The 12,748-nt window shown below is 35.7% G+C and overlaps 1 protein-coding gene and 1 long non-coding RNA gene across 2 annotated transcripts; one reads left to right on the forward strand and one right to left on the reverse strand.

Moving 5' to 3' along the window:
* Window positions 1-3,985: 3,985 nt before the first annotated feature.
* Window positions 3,986-7,769, reverse strand: LOC132705437 (uncharacterized). Its single transcript, XM_060676025.1, has 2 exons — window positions 5,302-7,769; window positions 3,986-4,595 (listed from the first exon to the last, which is right to left on the reverse strand). The coding sequence occupies exons 1-2, from the start codon at window positions 5,345-5,347 to the stop codon at window positions 4,249-4,251; spliced, it is 393 nt and encodes a 130-aa protein (XP_060532008.1). The 5' UTR covers window positions 5,348-7,769; the 3' UTR covers window positions 3,986-4,248.
* Window positions 5,766-9,249, forward strand: LOC132705439 (uncharacterized). Its single transcript, XR_009619430.1, has 4 exons — window positions 5,766-5,898; window positions 5,959-6,023; window positions 6,080-6,408; window positions 8,573-9,249. It is a non-coding gene; the product is annotated as an uncharacterized LOC132705439 (long non-coding RNA).
* The last annotated feature ends 3,499 nt before the right edge of the window (window positions 9,250-12,748 follow it).

Consider the following 12,748-nt stretch of genomic DNA (forward strand, 5'->3'; position numbering starts at 1 on the left):
TATATTATTTTTTCTTGGGTCTCAATCATCAATATTACAGCTCCGTTCTTAGAGGTGATTAGTACGAAAAAAAAACGTAAGAAAATTACAAGAAAATATTTGTTTAGTGATTGAATGTAGCAAATTTTTTGTGTAAAAATACCAATAATCTTTTTTTTCCTGAGTAAAATATTATTAACCTTATTTTTGCGACACAACTGTAAACATAGTAATTACTACACTGTTTATTTTTATTATTATTTATTTGTATTTAAAAATAACTGAAGGACGTACAAGTTAGTGGCAGCGATGGGGTAATGTTTTATAAATATTCCAAGGAAGGACTTGGAGAGAACTCCTTCAGATTTCCGTCTTTTACATCACCTATTATTATAAAAGGGGCAATCACTTTATTGTGATATAGGGCGATCACTTTTGAGTTGATGATGGTATCCGTTAAGGAGTTGAAAAATGCTTCATCGGTTAAGTTTATTTTTTGACTGTTTGTGGGAAAGTATCTGTAACATTTCATTCCATTTTTGTATCTATTTCGTTAATTGATGAATTGAATTAATTCCACAATTTAATTTAGAACTTGTTACATATAATTTTTTGACGCACCAGCATTCTTCAAAAGTTATATGAGATACCTATAAAATAAAAAGCAAAAATTTAACAGCCTAAAGAACGCATGGGTTTTGGACTGGGTTTATGAAAAATTAAATTCTTAAATATATATATATATATATATATATATATATATATATATATATATATATATATATATATATATATATATATATATATATATATATATATACAAATTCATCAGAAGCCAATAAAACTGCCGAACGCTGATCAGATAAGAATTTGATTTTTTATAAACCGAACCCAAAACCCATCAATTCCGAAAGACAGGCTGTTAAATTTTAGCTTTTTATTTTATGGGTATCTCACATAACTTTCGAAAACCCATCAATTGCAGTGCAAAAGAAAAAAATGTTTCGAACTACTAACAATTATTAATTGAAGTATTTTTTATTAATAATTTTTGTTAGTGAAGAAATTAGTAAGCGAAAATTATGGCGGATTTTTCTTTCTGACGAACTCAATAACTGGCCAAATGATAATTCGTAAGGAATAGTTGAAGCTTTTGGATGAAAAAAGAGCTTTAATTTTTGTCTGATAAAATTTTACATCCAATTTTCTTTGTATTCTGTGTATTAAATTTTGTACAAAATGTGAATTAATTGGAAGAAATGCGTTTTCTTCTTGAAGTAAAACGTTCTTTCAATTGCGTGAAACAAAGTTATAACCTATTTAAAGAAGAAATTGCTGTTTCGTAGAGAATATCTAGGATTTAATTAGTTCATGCCTGTTGGAGATCCGTCCATCGCACAGCGGTTAATAAAAAGCTTAAGAATTTTTTATTAGAACTGTATTACTTTGTTTTTTAATCATGTGCCGCCCCGTTGTCGGATGCACAACAAGATACCCGAGATTAGATTAAAACACATTGCACGGTTGGCAATTTTGATGTCATTCCGTATCTCTGATTGTAACTCCTAAGCGTGAGCTTTAATATCGTTATGCGAAACCAAAAAACAATGGATCGATGAGGAAGAAAATTTACTTTCGATATCTCGCCGCGGTTTCACAATTCACAAATGTTTATGCTTCTGGTATATTATTGATTAGGTTATGGATCAAATTCTGAAGAGCTCATAATGTATGACTTAAAATTTATATAATACTATGGATGGGTTGTCACTTTTTTTTCAGTTTTTTTTAATTTACTTGTTTGTAATACAAGGTGACAGAATATAATTATTAAAATAGATCAATTTGAATATGAAGGTCCACTGACGCTGTTAAAATTTTGAGTGAAATTGAAGTTCAATATCAAAATTAGGCAAAGATATAACACAATAATAAAAATTGCAGCTTTATCTTCTGCGGTGCATATAATTTTCTTGTTATGGGAAGATTCGAAAGGTGACACCACAAAATGGTAGATTGACTATTTCCGTATTACAAAATCTAGAATACCAAATCTCTGAAAGCAAGCGAAAAGGTATGACACATTGATAAAACGGAAACAAATAAAAAATCATTCCTACTACCATTATCAGATTATCTAAAAAAATACTAAAATTCTTTTAATCCATAATTTCGAGAAAAAAGTCGACAGACAAAATAATGTTACTAAATATTATATCACTCAATTACTACAAAATTAAGTCAACAAGTCGTTCTTGACTTTTATCCCGAAACCTTTGATTACTAAATGTTATCAATGTTGGAACATTCGAATGTGTGAGACAGTTCTATTATTGTTCTATTTATTGTGACCAAAATATGTCTTTTTTTTATTTACATCAAGGATATTCCGGCAGCATCATCCGGTGTGAATATAGTTCTTTTTGCGGATGAAACCGTACTAGTTTAAATTTTGATTAACCAGAAAAAGTCATATTTAGTTTAATCTGAAACAAATGAAATTTCTGGGACTTTTGGTCCCGCCAACTTTAAAGTTTGAATGCTATGTTGAGTACATTTGAACGAAAATCTCAAAAAACCTCGAAGTACTAAAACAACTGTCAAAAACTAAGGTCACTGCAATCTAATTGATGGTCTTCTACGCACTTGTGCAGTGCTTGTGTAGCTAGGCCATTCTTCACATGCACTAAGAGTACTTACAATAAAGGAGAGGTATATTGAGCTGGAGTATAGGAGTGATGTAACAATTTTATTTACGAATGTTGTAAAACCATATAGCGTTCTTGCAATGCTGCTCTCCATTGTGCCACCACTTTTTTTAATAATCTCCAATTGTACAGAACACTCATAAAACTTCCAAACTAACAATCAAGTAGTACTTAGTCAATAGGGCTATAAGTAGTCCATAGTACTTATATACTTGAATGCTGGTCTCTGCCTCATCAGCTGTGAAATATTTTAATAAAATTTTTAATGTTTTTTGGTACTTTGACATTATTGAATAATGAATCATAAAACAGAAGAGACAATATCAAAGCTGCCTAATCCACCTTAGAAATGTGTGTCTCTTTTTAGTTAAATCTTCCAATATGGTAAGCACGGCGGTATTTGGAGCGGCCTTGGGTACAGGAGCGGCACTGTTTATCGCGGTTACCATCGTGGCGTATCGGTACTACAACCTAAAGAAGCAAACCAAAGAATGGAAGTCACTAGATAAAATGCCATACATCCCCATTGCAGGATCACATCAGCGATTCAACAAACCCATCGGCGCTTATCCGAGAACGGCAAGTATTCGATCATAGGAAACCTGACACTCATTACTAATTATTATTACTTATTATATTCAAATCGATCTTTGTTTTCATTACTGCATTTGGGCAAATGTTTGAGCCATTTGATCAATTACTTGAGCTAATGTAACAGCTAATGGAGCTAATATATTTAATTTTATAAATGAGCATCGAATAGTTATACGATTATTTTTCTATTTGACACGAGCTTTTGATAACGTAGAACTCACTCGGCTCTTATGTAAGCTGTCGATAGTGAAGTTTACGGAACCTCACGCCATGCATCATTACGTAAATTCTCTCCAACGGAGTGCTTCCAAATTGGGAAGCGTCCAGTTTGCGATAAAAAATAGAACATTAAAAGTTAGCTTTTTAATCATTACTGAAGATAGAGAATTGAGTTCTAGTATTAAGATGGTATATTTTTAGATGAGAAAGTAACATGGCCCATGTTAAGACGTCGAACTTCATGCTCAAGTTGGTTTTTAATTAAGGATATTTAAGATACTGTTTCAGATAACATTCTTAAGTTACTCTAATTAGGACTTGTTCAATCGATTATGACGTATTTTTGTATGTATATACGGTGGTAATTCAAGCAAGTCCTGAGTAGATGTATAGTGCCGATATAAGCAACAGAAACCGTACATAACCTCAATTTCCTAACCCCCCCCGCAGCGGGGGCCCCCCGCGCGTGGCGTCCTAGTGTCCCCCCTGTCTACCAGAGTGCGCTCCGCCCCCCACCCAGCTTGTGTAGCGTCCTGTTTTGCCCCGGTTCCGCCCGTCGCTGCTAGATGTCGCCAGCTTGTGTAGCGTCCTGTTTTGCCCCGGTTCCGCCCGTCGCTGCTAGATGTCGCGCGCTCCGACCGTCGTAGGCCCCCCCGGTAGAGGGCGGTGACGGTGCGGCGCGGTGACGCGGTGGATCGGGAGGATAATTAAATAAACTTGAATTTTAATACATTTTATTTTATTTTATTTATAAAATTGGTCTGGCGAGGAGTTTCTTCTTCTTTTTATGTCGATTCAGTCGACCATCCCATTGTTCCTGTTCCTTGCGTTGTTCTTCTTCCCGTTCCCGGAGGAAATCTAAATACGAAGTGCACTCCTCGCCGTCCCACTCCGTCGACCACCCACCCGGGTACTCCTGCTGCTCTTCTTTTGATCCACCGGGTTGCTCCTGCTGCTGGTGATGTTCCCTTGTCGTTTCATGTCGTACCGGGAATTCTAACCCCCGGTACTCTTTGTGTGATTTGAATATGTGACGCCCTAAGCGATGCGCCAACATAATATGCGACTTGTCATACGGACAAACCGCGATTTTTTCTAGAACAAAACAAAGTATGATATGTAGCGTTTCCTATAAAACACACATTTTTTTTTTAAACAAAACTTCCAAAAAGGGGGGTTATCAAATTATTTTAAAAATTGTTTTTTAAGTTATACGCGCATACCAAAATTCACGTTTCAATTCACTGTCATTTAAATGTAAGTGTATTATTGTCAAAAGGGCAAACTGCAATTTTTTAGTACAAAAAATAAACAAAAAAATGTATATATTTCGCGTTTTCCCCATAAAACGCACATTTTTGAAACAAAACTTTCAGTAAGTGGGGGGTCATCAAATAATTTTAAAAATTGTTTATTTTTTAAAAGCCAAAATTCCCTATTCACTGTCATTTAAAAGATATTAAAAACGCTCAATTTAATTCGATTATTATTGTCAAAAAGGCAAACTGCAATTTTTTAGTACAAAAAATAAAACATATTTCGCGTTTTCCCCATAAAACGCACATTTTTGAAACAAATTTAAAAATTGTTTATTTTTTAAAAGCCAAAATTCCCTTTTCCATTCACTGTCATTTAAAAGATATTAAAAACACTCAATTTAAATCGGTTATTATGCAACGTAAAAAAGATGAGTATCATATTTTAAAAACAGGTAGAAACTAACCAAAAAAGTGATAACCCAAACTGAAACCCACAAGAAAAGACGCGCACTGTATAAAGGTAATTAAAATATAAAACTTACCAGTTGTAGGGTCGTAGGGAAATGGACATCGCACTTCTGTATTCATTGCACTGAATATAGTCTATAATACACATGCAACGTATTTATACACATGCACTCCTTCCATGGTTGAATTAAAAGTCGAAAGGTCTTCAACCCACAAGCACCAACGCCGATTTGAATAGACGCGATGTTGTCGCCAGACAACCGTGCAGATAGGAGTCTCAGGGTCAACACGCTTTCACACGGGAACGCAACCGCTTCGGACGTTGGACGAACGTATGTTGCCGCAAAAGATCAAGGCCAACTTGCTTTCATTTTTTACAATCTCCGTATGGGATGTGGAATTTCATAACGCGCCGAGTCTAAATGTCGAGTTGTTTTGCTTGTTGAGAATAATAATTAATTGCCCCCTTTATATTTGCTCCGTGGGATTAACGTAATGGGAAAAATTTGTTGCAACGCATGTGGAGGTGTCTTCGTTTGTTAACTTTTAGAAAGTATTCTCGCACCGTATAAATACATCTCATTTTTCTCTGTTTTGTCAGTAGTTGTTTTTGGTATTATTCGTGCAACGTGGAAGCTAACTTAGTGGTTTGGTGTTCGTACAAAAAAGCAGTAAGTACCTTTTTTATTGTTTTATTTTAATTCTTTAACATTTGTTATTATTTTATAAAGGTCCTAAAGATCATCTTAGTACTCTCAACCCGTAACCGCAAATAGAATAGCAGCCAATCTTAAGCGTAAGTTTTTTTTATTTTTTTTATTTTGAGATAAAATAATTAATAATAATTTATAGATGGACTTAAGTCAACTGAATCAAACCTGTCTTGCAGAAGGTGATTTTGAGCAGCCGATTGTCAAACTGCATGAATTGCCGATAGGCGTTCCGTTTAAAATTACTAGAGCCAAAATTGTTAATACAAAATTTGGCAATTCCGTGTTGCTGCAATTAGAAAATTCCGTAGTATTTCTTCCTACTCGCGTGACAGAAGCTTTCCGTCCGAGACTAGAACACTTTGCGTCGGGGCAGTACAAACTGGTCTACGAGGGATCCAAAGATATTGGAAAGCCCAACTCTTTAAAGAAATTCAAAATAATTCAAAATTAATCAACATATTATACAGGGTAAGTCTTATTTACTGTTATATATTTAATAAACCACGATGCGCGTAAAGCAGATCATTCATAGAGCGCAAATCTTAATTTTAACCTTACAAAAATTAAAAAAGCATATTTCCGACAAGTTCACTCTTAGAGATAGTGATGTGTGGCTTAGGAGACTAAGTAAAAATATTGAATCTTGCAACCAAATCGTTTCTAACGAAAAGGATTTATCTATTGGGTTAAAAAGAAAATTACAAACTACAATTCAACATCTGAAAGCTATTAGAAAAATTATTCTTAATTATCAACATAAGCATTTTGGATTGGGATTACAAAGTAGTAGCCGCGAGACAAACACAAATGAAATGGTTGTATGGGAATCGGTAGCGTCGTGTTTCCAGGGAAGAGTTCAGACTGGTGTCATAATTAATTTACTTCATAAAGATTTAATTCAATTTTTAAACGATTCTCGTCCAATATTTCAACAAAAAATTAGTCAAATTTTAAAGAAATTTTTATTGCTGAAAGTAAATACCACATTTTGCGGTGAATTTATTAAGGCAAAAAATGATGTCCAAGGCGAAGTTGATGTTAAATATCTGAGTACCGGAAATGCTGTAGTTGATTTAGGAACAGAATTGAATGATTGGTTTGTTGAAAATGTGCAAGATAAAATTTTAAATCAAATGTCAGAGTTTCAGGAACGTGATTCCGGGTGGGCTTTAAATAATATTATTTATTTAGAGATTAACATTAATAAATTTGAAATGGGTAACGGATCATCCTTCGTTGTGCGACATTGACCAAATTATGATTATCGAGCGGGCTATACGAGGTGGAATTTCGGTGTGTGTTGGTAGATATGCGGAGGCCAACAATAAATATATGCCCAACTACGATTCATCCAGGGATGATTCCTATATCATGTACTTTGACGTCAATAACCTCTATGGCAAGGCCATGTGCGAGCCTCTTCCTTACGGAGGATTCGACTGGATGTCTCATCAAGAGATTGATTCATTTACTGTCATGAACATTCCAGATGAATCTTCCCAAGGATATATCCTAGAGGTAGACCTGGAATACCCGCAGAAATTACATGACACACATAGAGATTTTCCATTTTGTGCCGAACATCGAGTGCCCCCCAATTCAAAGTTACCAAAACTAATGACTACTTTGTATAATAAAGAAAAATACGTCATACACTATCGCAATTTAAAACAGGCTCTCAAAAACGGTCTCGTACTAAAGAAAATTCACAAAATATTAAAATTTAACCAATCTCGTTGGTTGAAATGTTATATCGATCATAATAATAAATTAAGAACCCAAGCAAAGACAAAATTTGGTATAAATTTATACAAATTGTTTAATAATGCCGCTTACGGTAAAACAATGGAAAACATTCGCAAGCATCGTATTGTTAAATTTGTTAAAGCGTGGGATGGTCGCTACGGTGCGAAAAATTTAATTTCTAGTCCTAGATTTCACAGTAGAACCATACTTGATAACAATTTGTTGCTTATAGAATTAAAAAAATCGGAACTTTGCTTTAATAAGCCACTTTATATTGGAATGTCCATATTGGATTTGTCGAAAACGACCATGTACGAGTTTCATTATAATTACATGCTTCCAAATTTGGGTCCCGAAAAATGTAAAATTCAATACATGGATACGGACAGTTTCATTTATAATATCAAATGTTATGACGCATATGAAAGCGTTATTAAGGCCGATTTAACAAAAATTTGACACGTCTGATTATCCTAATGACAATCCCTATAATATACCGCAAATCAACAAAAAGGTTTTGGGGTTGATGAAGGATGAGACTAATGGCACCATCATTAGTCATTATGCGGGGTTAAGGTCGAAAATGTATACTTTCAAAATTTTAACGGGTTCGGTAGTTAAAAAGTCAAAGGGTATTCAGTACAATATTGTAAAAAATAAAATTTCATTTGATGACTACGTAGAATGCTTAACAAATTTTAGGGAAAAGTACGCCACTCAACGAACCATTCGTTCATACACTCACAATGTATTTAGCATCGAACAAACAAAAGTTGCCTTGAGTCCTTTAGACGATAAACGTTATCTTTTGCCGAATTCATATGAAACGCTTCCGTGGGGACATTATAAAGTGCCGTAATTATTTTTTAATATATTTTTGTTACAGATTATGGTCAAACAACTTACATTAGAAAGCCTTTGTATTATAACAATTTGCGAAAATATTAGGTGTAGTGCTGATTTTTTGCTTGAGTCACCTTTGCCTTGGAAACTAACGATACTAATATTTAAATATTATTCGAAATATAGATGGAAGTACCTTAAACAATTAGCGCTCCAGTCTGATGGCAATTCTTTATTAAATTTAGAATTCATTCTGTTGAATAAGAGATTTGGATCGTCTTACAGAAATAGCATTTTGGCAACTCCAACCATTGATTTTGACGGAGAATCCGCTTACTGTTTATGGGTCAGTTATTACAGGATAAAATATTCGGAAATTTTAGTTTGTAAATCTTGTCACTTTATATTTCAACTAGTTAAAAAATTTAAAAAGAAAAATTTTAGACTTTTATTGGATCACTATCATTTACAGCTGGATATAAATAATTTGAATGATGTATATCACGATAAACAATTTTGGTGTCAAAGCTGCTTTGAAGAAGTTTTGTTCACTGTAGAAACTGAAGATGAATGTAATTTAATGCTTCACGATGAGAGGAAATATGGAAAAAAGTTACGCTTTTCTGATAGTCCATTGAACTATTAATACTGTGGTTTTATTATAACATATGTAACTGTAGATAAGACTTTTATGTATTGATTGTATTCCATTGTATTGCAACAAGAATAAACATGTATATATTTAGACGCTATTTTCTTTTTTACCACCACCACAACACCGCATAATAATTACACAGAAGTTTGTAATTGTATAATTTATTTATTATATACATTATTACTATTTTACAATTTCGTTAAATGCTAAATTATTAAATTGTTCTAGTTTTCTTTTGCACTCTTGAGCTTGCATCCGCGCCACTTGCAAGTCTGTATTAAAAAGCGCAATTTGTGTTTCAATTTCGTTGATATTGCACTCTAATCCCGACAACTGAGACGCCAAGTTTCTTTTTAAATTGAATGCCTCACAAATGACACTTTTTTCTCTACCGTCCGTGAACACTTCGAGCCAATCAGCGGATGACGTTGGAGCTGCAAACGCTTCACTTGTGGTAGTTTTCTTCTTCTTCTTGCGGGATACGACCGACGCACTTTGTTTTCGTTTGGTCGCAGATTTTTTGGTTTGTTGCTCTACAGGAACGAAGCTGGACGGGAGCACTTCTGATGAAGGAAATTGCAACTCGAAATTTTCCAATAAATTATACAATTCGTTGGATGTCACAATTTTCTCTTGAGCCATCATATACACGTATTTATGTCAGAACTTCTAAATCGAGACTAAATTTATTTCAAAACGTCTACGTTGTCTACCCACGAATCGTGCGACTTATCCAATCCCAACCAGCGCACGAGAACCATATTGCCTCGTCTGCGCAACACCTTTTCGACGAGATATAAGTCCGGGTTAACTGTCTTCTGCAATTCTTCTTCATAAAATCCGCCCATTATGGGTTTACCCTGCATATCTTGAAGCAAATACGTTACGGGGTTAGTAACCCGTACTTTAACAATTTTAAACAATTCCGTGGTCCAATTCGGTGTATAACCTTTGTTGAAAACGTGCTTGACTTTGCTGATTCTAACGATGTCGCCGACTTTAAGTTTACGAGGACCGAATATTTTTATGCTACTATACGCGGTTTTCAAAATTCTCTTTTCGTTGCTCTTACTCACATCGATGGGTTTCGTACCCGTCGTTCTATGTTTTGTGTTATTGTATTCATCAACGATAGAGGCGAGCACATCGATCCATTTGTACGTCCCGCGTAAAGAAAAATGTCGAAACAATTTCTCTTTGAGGGTACGTATCACCCGTTCGACAATTGAGGCCTTTTTTATGCTATACGTACTATAGTGGTTAATTTTATGCTTATCCACAAGTTTCAGAAACGTGTCGTTGTAAAATTCTTTACCGAGATCCGTTTGCAAGTTTTGAGGGTGCCGTCCGTCCTTGAGAATTTTGGAAAACGCCTTGGCGACTTCGACCCCGGTTTTGGTTTTCAACGGGCGACACCATACATATTTTGAGAAACAGTCTATCACAACCAGCACGAATTTAAAATTTCTGTTTTGTTTGCTGTAGCGATCTAATTGGGCCAGATCCGCTTGCCACAGGTCATCCATCCCTCGTATTATAGTCCGGCGGCGAGCATAATTTCTGCGTGCCGGCTTGTGCAGTTCTCGAACCAGTTGTACCTTCTCTTTATTCATAATGTGTGTTCGGTTGCGATGGAGGATTTAAAACCCTTTGTTTCAATACCTTCATTATATTCTCATTTTCGTTCGTAAGTCGCTCCATTTTGGTTACAATATCATGAAATTGCTGTGACAAAACGGCGACTTTTGTCATGTGCTTTTCCAAATCTTTCTTTGCGCTCATTTCGCTTAGCTTTTGGTGGAAAACTTCGCGAAACTGCATAATTTCATTTTCGAGTGTAGTGCTACTCATTTTCAGTTGTTCTTCAAGACGCGAGAATTTAGTTTTGTCTTCAATTTGTAATCTTTTCGTGTACGCTTCGAGTTTCTGTCCAATAATCTTTCTCAATGCAATTTTTAATAAATTACTTGTCTCATCCACATATTTTTTGTTAGCCACGTCACCGTCATCGCTAGGCGTTTGGACATTGCAAATTTTTAAATTGTTCATATTGACGTTTCCGTCTGGCATATAGTCGAGGGCGCTTCTAATCACAGTATTAGTGAAGGGTCGTTTAGAGCGCAGCGCGCTAGAACGTCCAAACTTGTCCAGACTCATCGTTAAACTAACGTATAAAACCTGATTCTTTTAGCTCTTCAACGATTGAAACTATTTCGTTATCATGAGACGTGTTGCCTGCGTGTTTCGACGCGATTAGTAATTTCAGACGCTCTACGAGTTCATTGACGTCGTCCCAGTATACATATTCAGTAGGAGCGTCATTATAACGCATATTATAACCTTGACCGCTGTACGAGTACGAACGCGACTGAGATTTTATTAAGGGTCGGATGACCTTGGTATATTTTGGTACAGTCGATGCGCCTTTCAGACGTCCGATCGCGTCCCTGTGCACCTGGGTAGCCTCCATTATTTTTTTATATTGTGCCAAATCGTCTTTTGTGTATGCTATGGGATCTTTTAAAAACACCAAATTATATAAGCCGCGGGTACCGGAATATCTCTCGCCGTCTACAATAATATCGCCAGATCCTTGATGAAAATCCAGCGATTTATTGCCGAGAAACCATTTGGATGATATTTTGTCGTAAACGGGTCCGTAAACAATATCGGTGTCGGGCGATTTTACCCATAAATTTTGAATATATGAATGGGAAATTTCTGGATATTGTTCCAGGTATGATTGAAGGGATGCGTTGGCCACGCTCGATGTGTCAAACACATCATCTTCCTCCTCATCGATATTTTGCATCTCAACGCTCTTATTGGGATCCGGCGTTTCCTGAATTTCTTCCATAGGCAAAAATGATACGTTAACCTTATTTTTTGTTTCTTCGTTCGGTTCCTTTTTGTGTTCCCGCTTGACACCTCGACGTTCAGTTTTTATTTCTGCCGGTGACGGTGATAGCTTTATTTTTGCTATACGTTCTAGCGGCTCGCTGACGGGTTTGAAAAGCTTCCGAATTGACGCATCCTCTTCGCTCTTACCCAATTTTAATGTTAAATACTTCTTTCGAATAGATCTAGACAACTCGTTTACTTTTTTTTTTAGCGCCGCGTCGGCGATGTCGGCGGACGTCGCCTTCATGACTGTTTCTATCGACAATTAAATATCGACTTTTATATATTTGTCGAAACCCTTGCGGTAGCGTCCGTTTTTTACGTCGAAATCTTTGACAATTATCAAACAGCCGTACTTTTCTTTCCAGCACTCGGAACAAATTTGTTTAAACGTGTCGTATGAAACGTCGGGTGAGACATGTTCATCATAAACGTGACGTAAATTCATGTCATCCTGTTTAAACAACGCGACAATATTGCAATTGTCACGTATCAATTGCTTGGGTACCTTGGAGTATGTCTGACAGAGATAAATAGCGTCGATGGCCTTGTGTCGGCACATCGAAAAATACTCGCGAATTTTATCTTGCTTGTCGCACGCCACGTCGTCGAAAATAAACAGAGAATTCTCTTTCGCGTCGCTGGGGTCGATTATCGAGTCTC

Source organism: Cylas formicarius, unplaced genomic scaffold (assembly GCF_029955315.1).
Source record: "Cylas formicarius isolate icCylForm1 unplaced genomic scaffold, icCylForm1.1 PGA_scaffold_7__23_contigs__length_41026272, whole genome shotgun sequence".
NCBI classification, from domain to species: domain Eukaryota; kingdom Metazoa; phylum Arthropoda; class Insecta; order Coleoptera; family Brentidae; genus Cylas; species Cylas formicarius.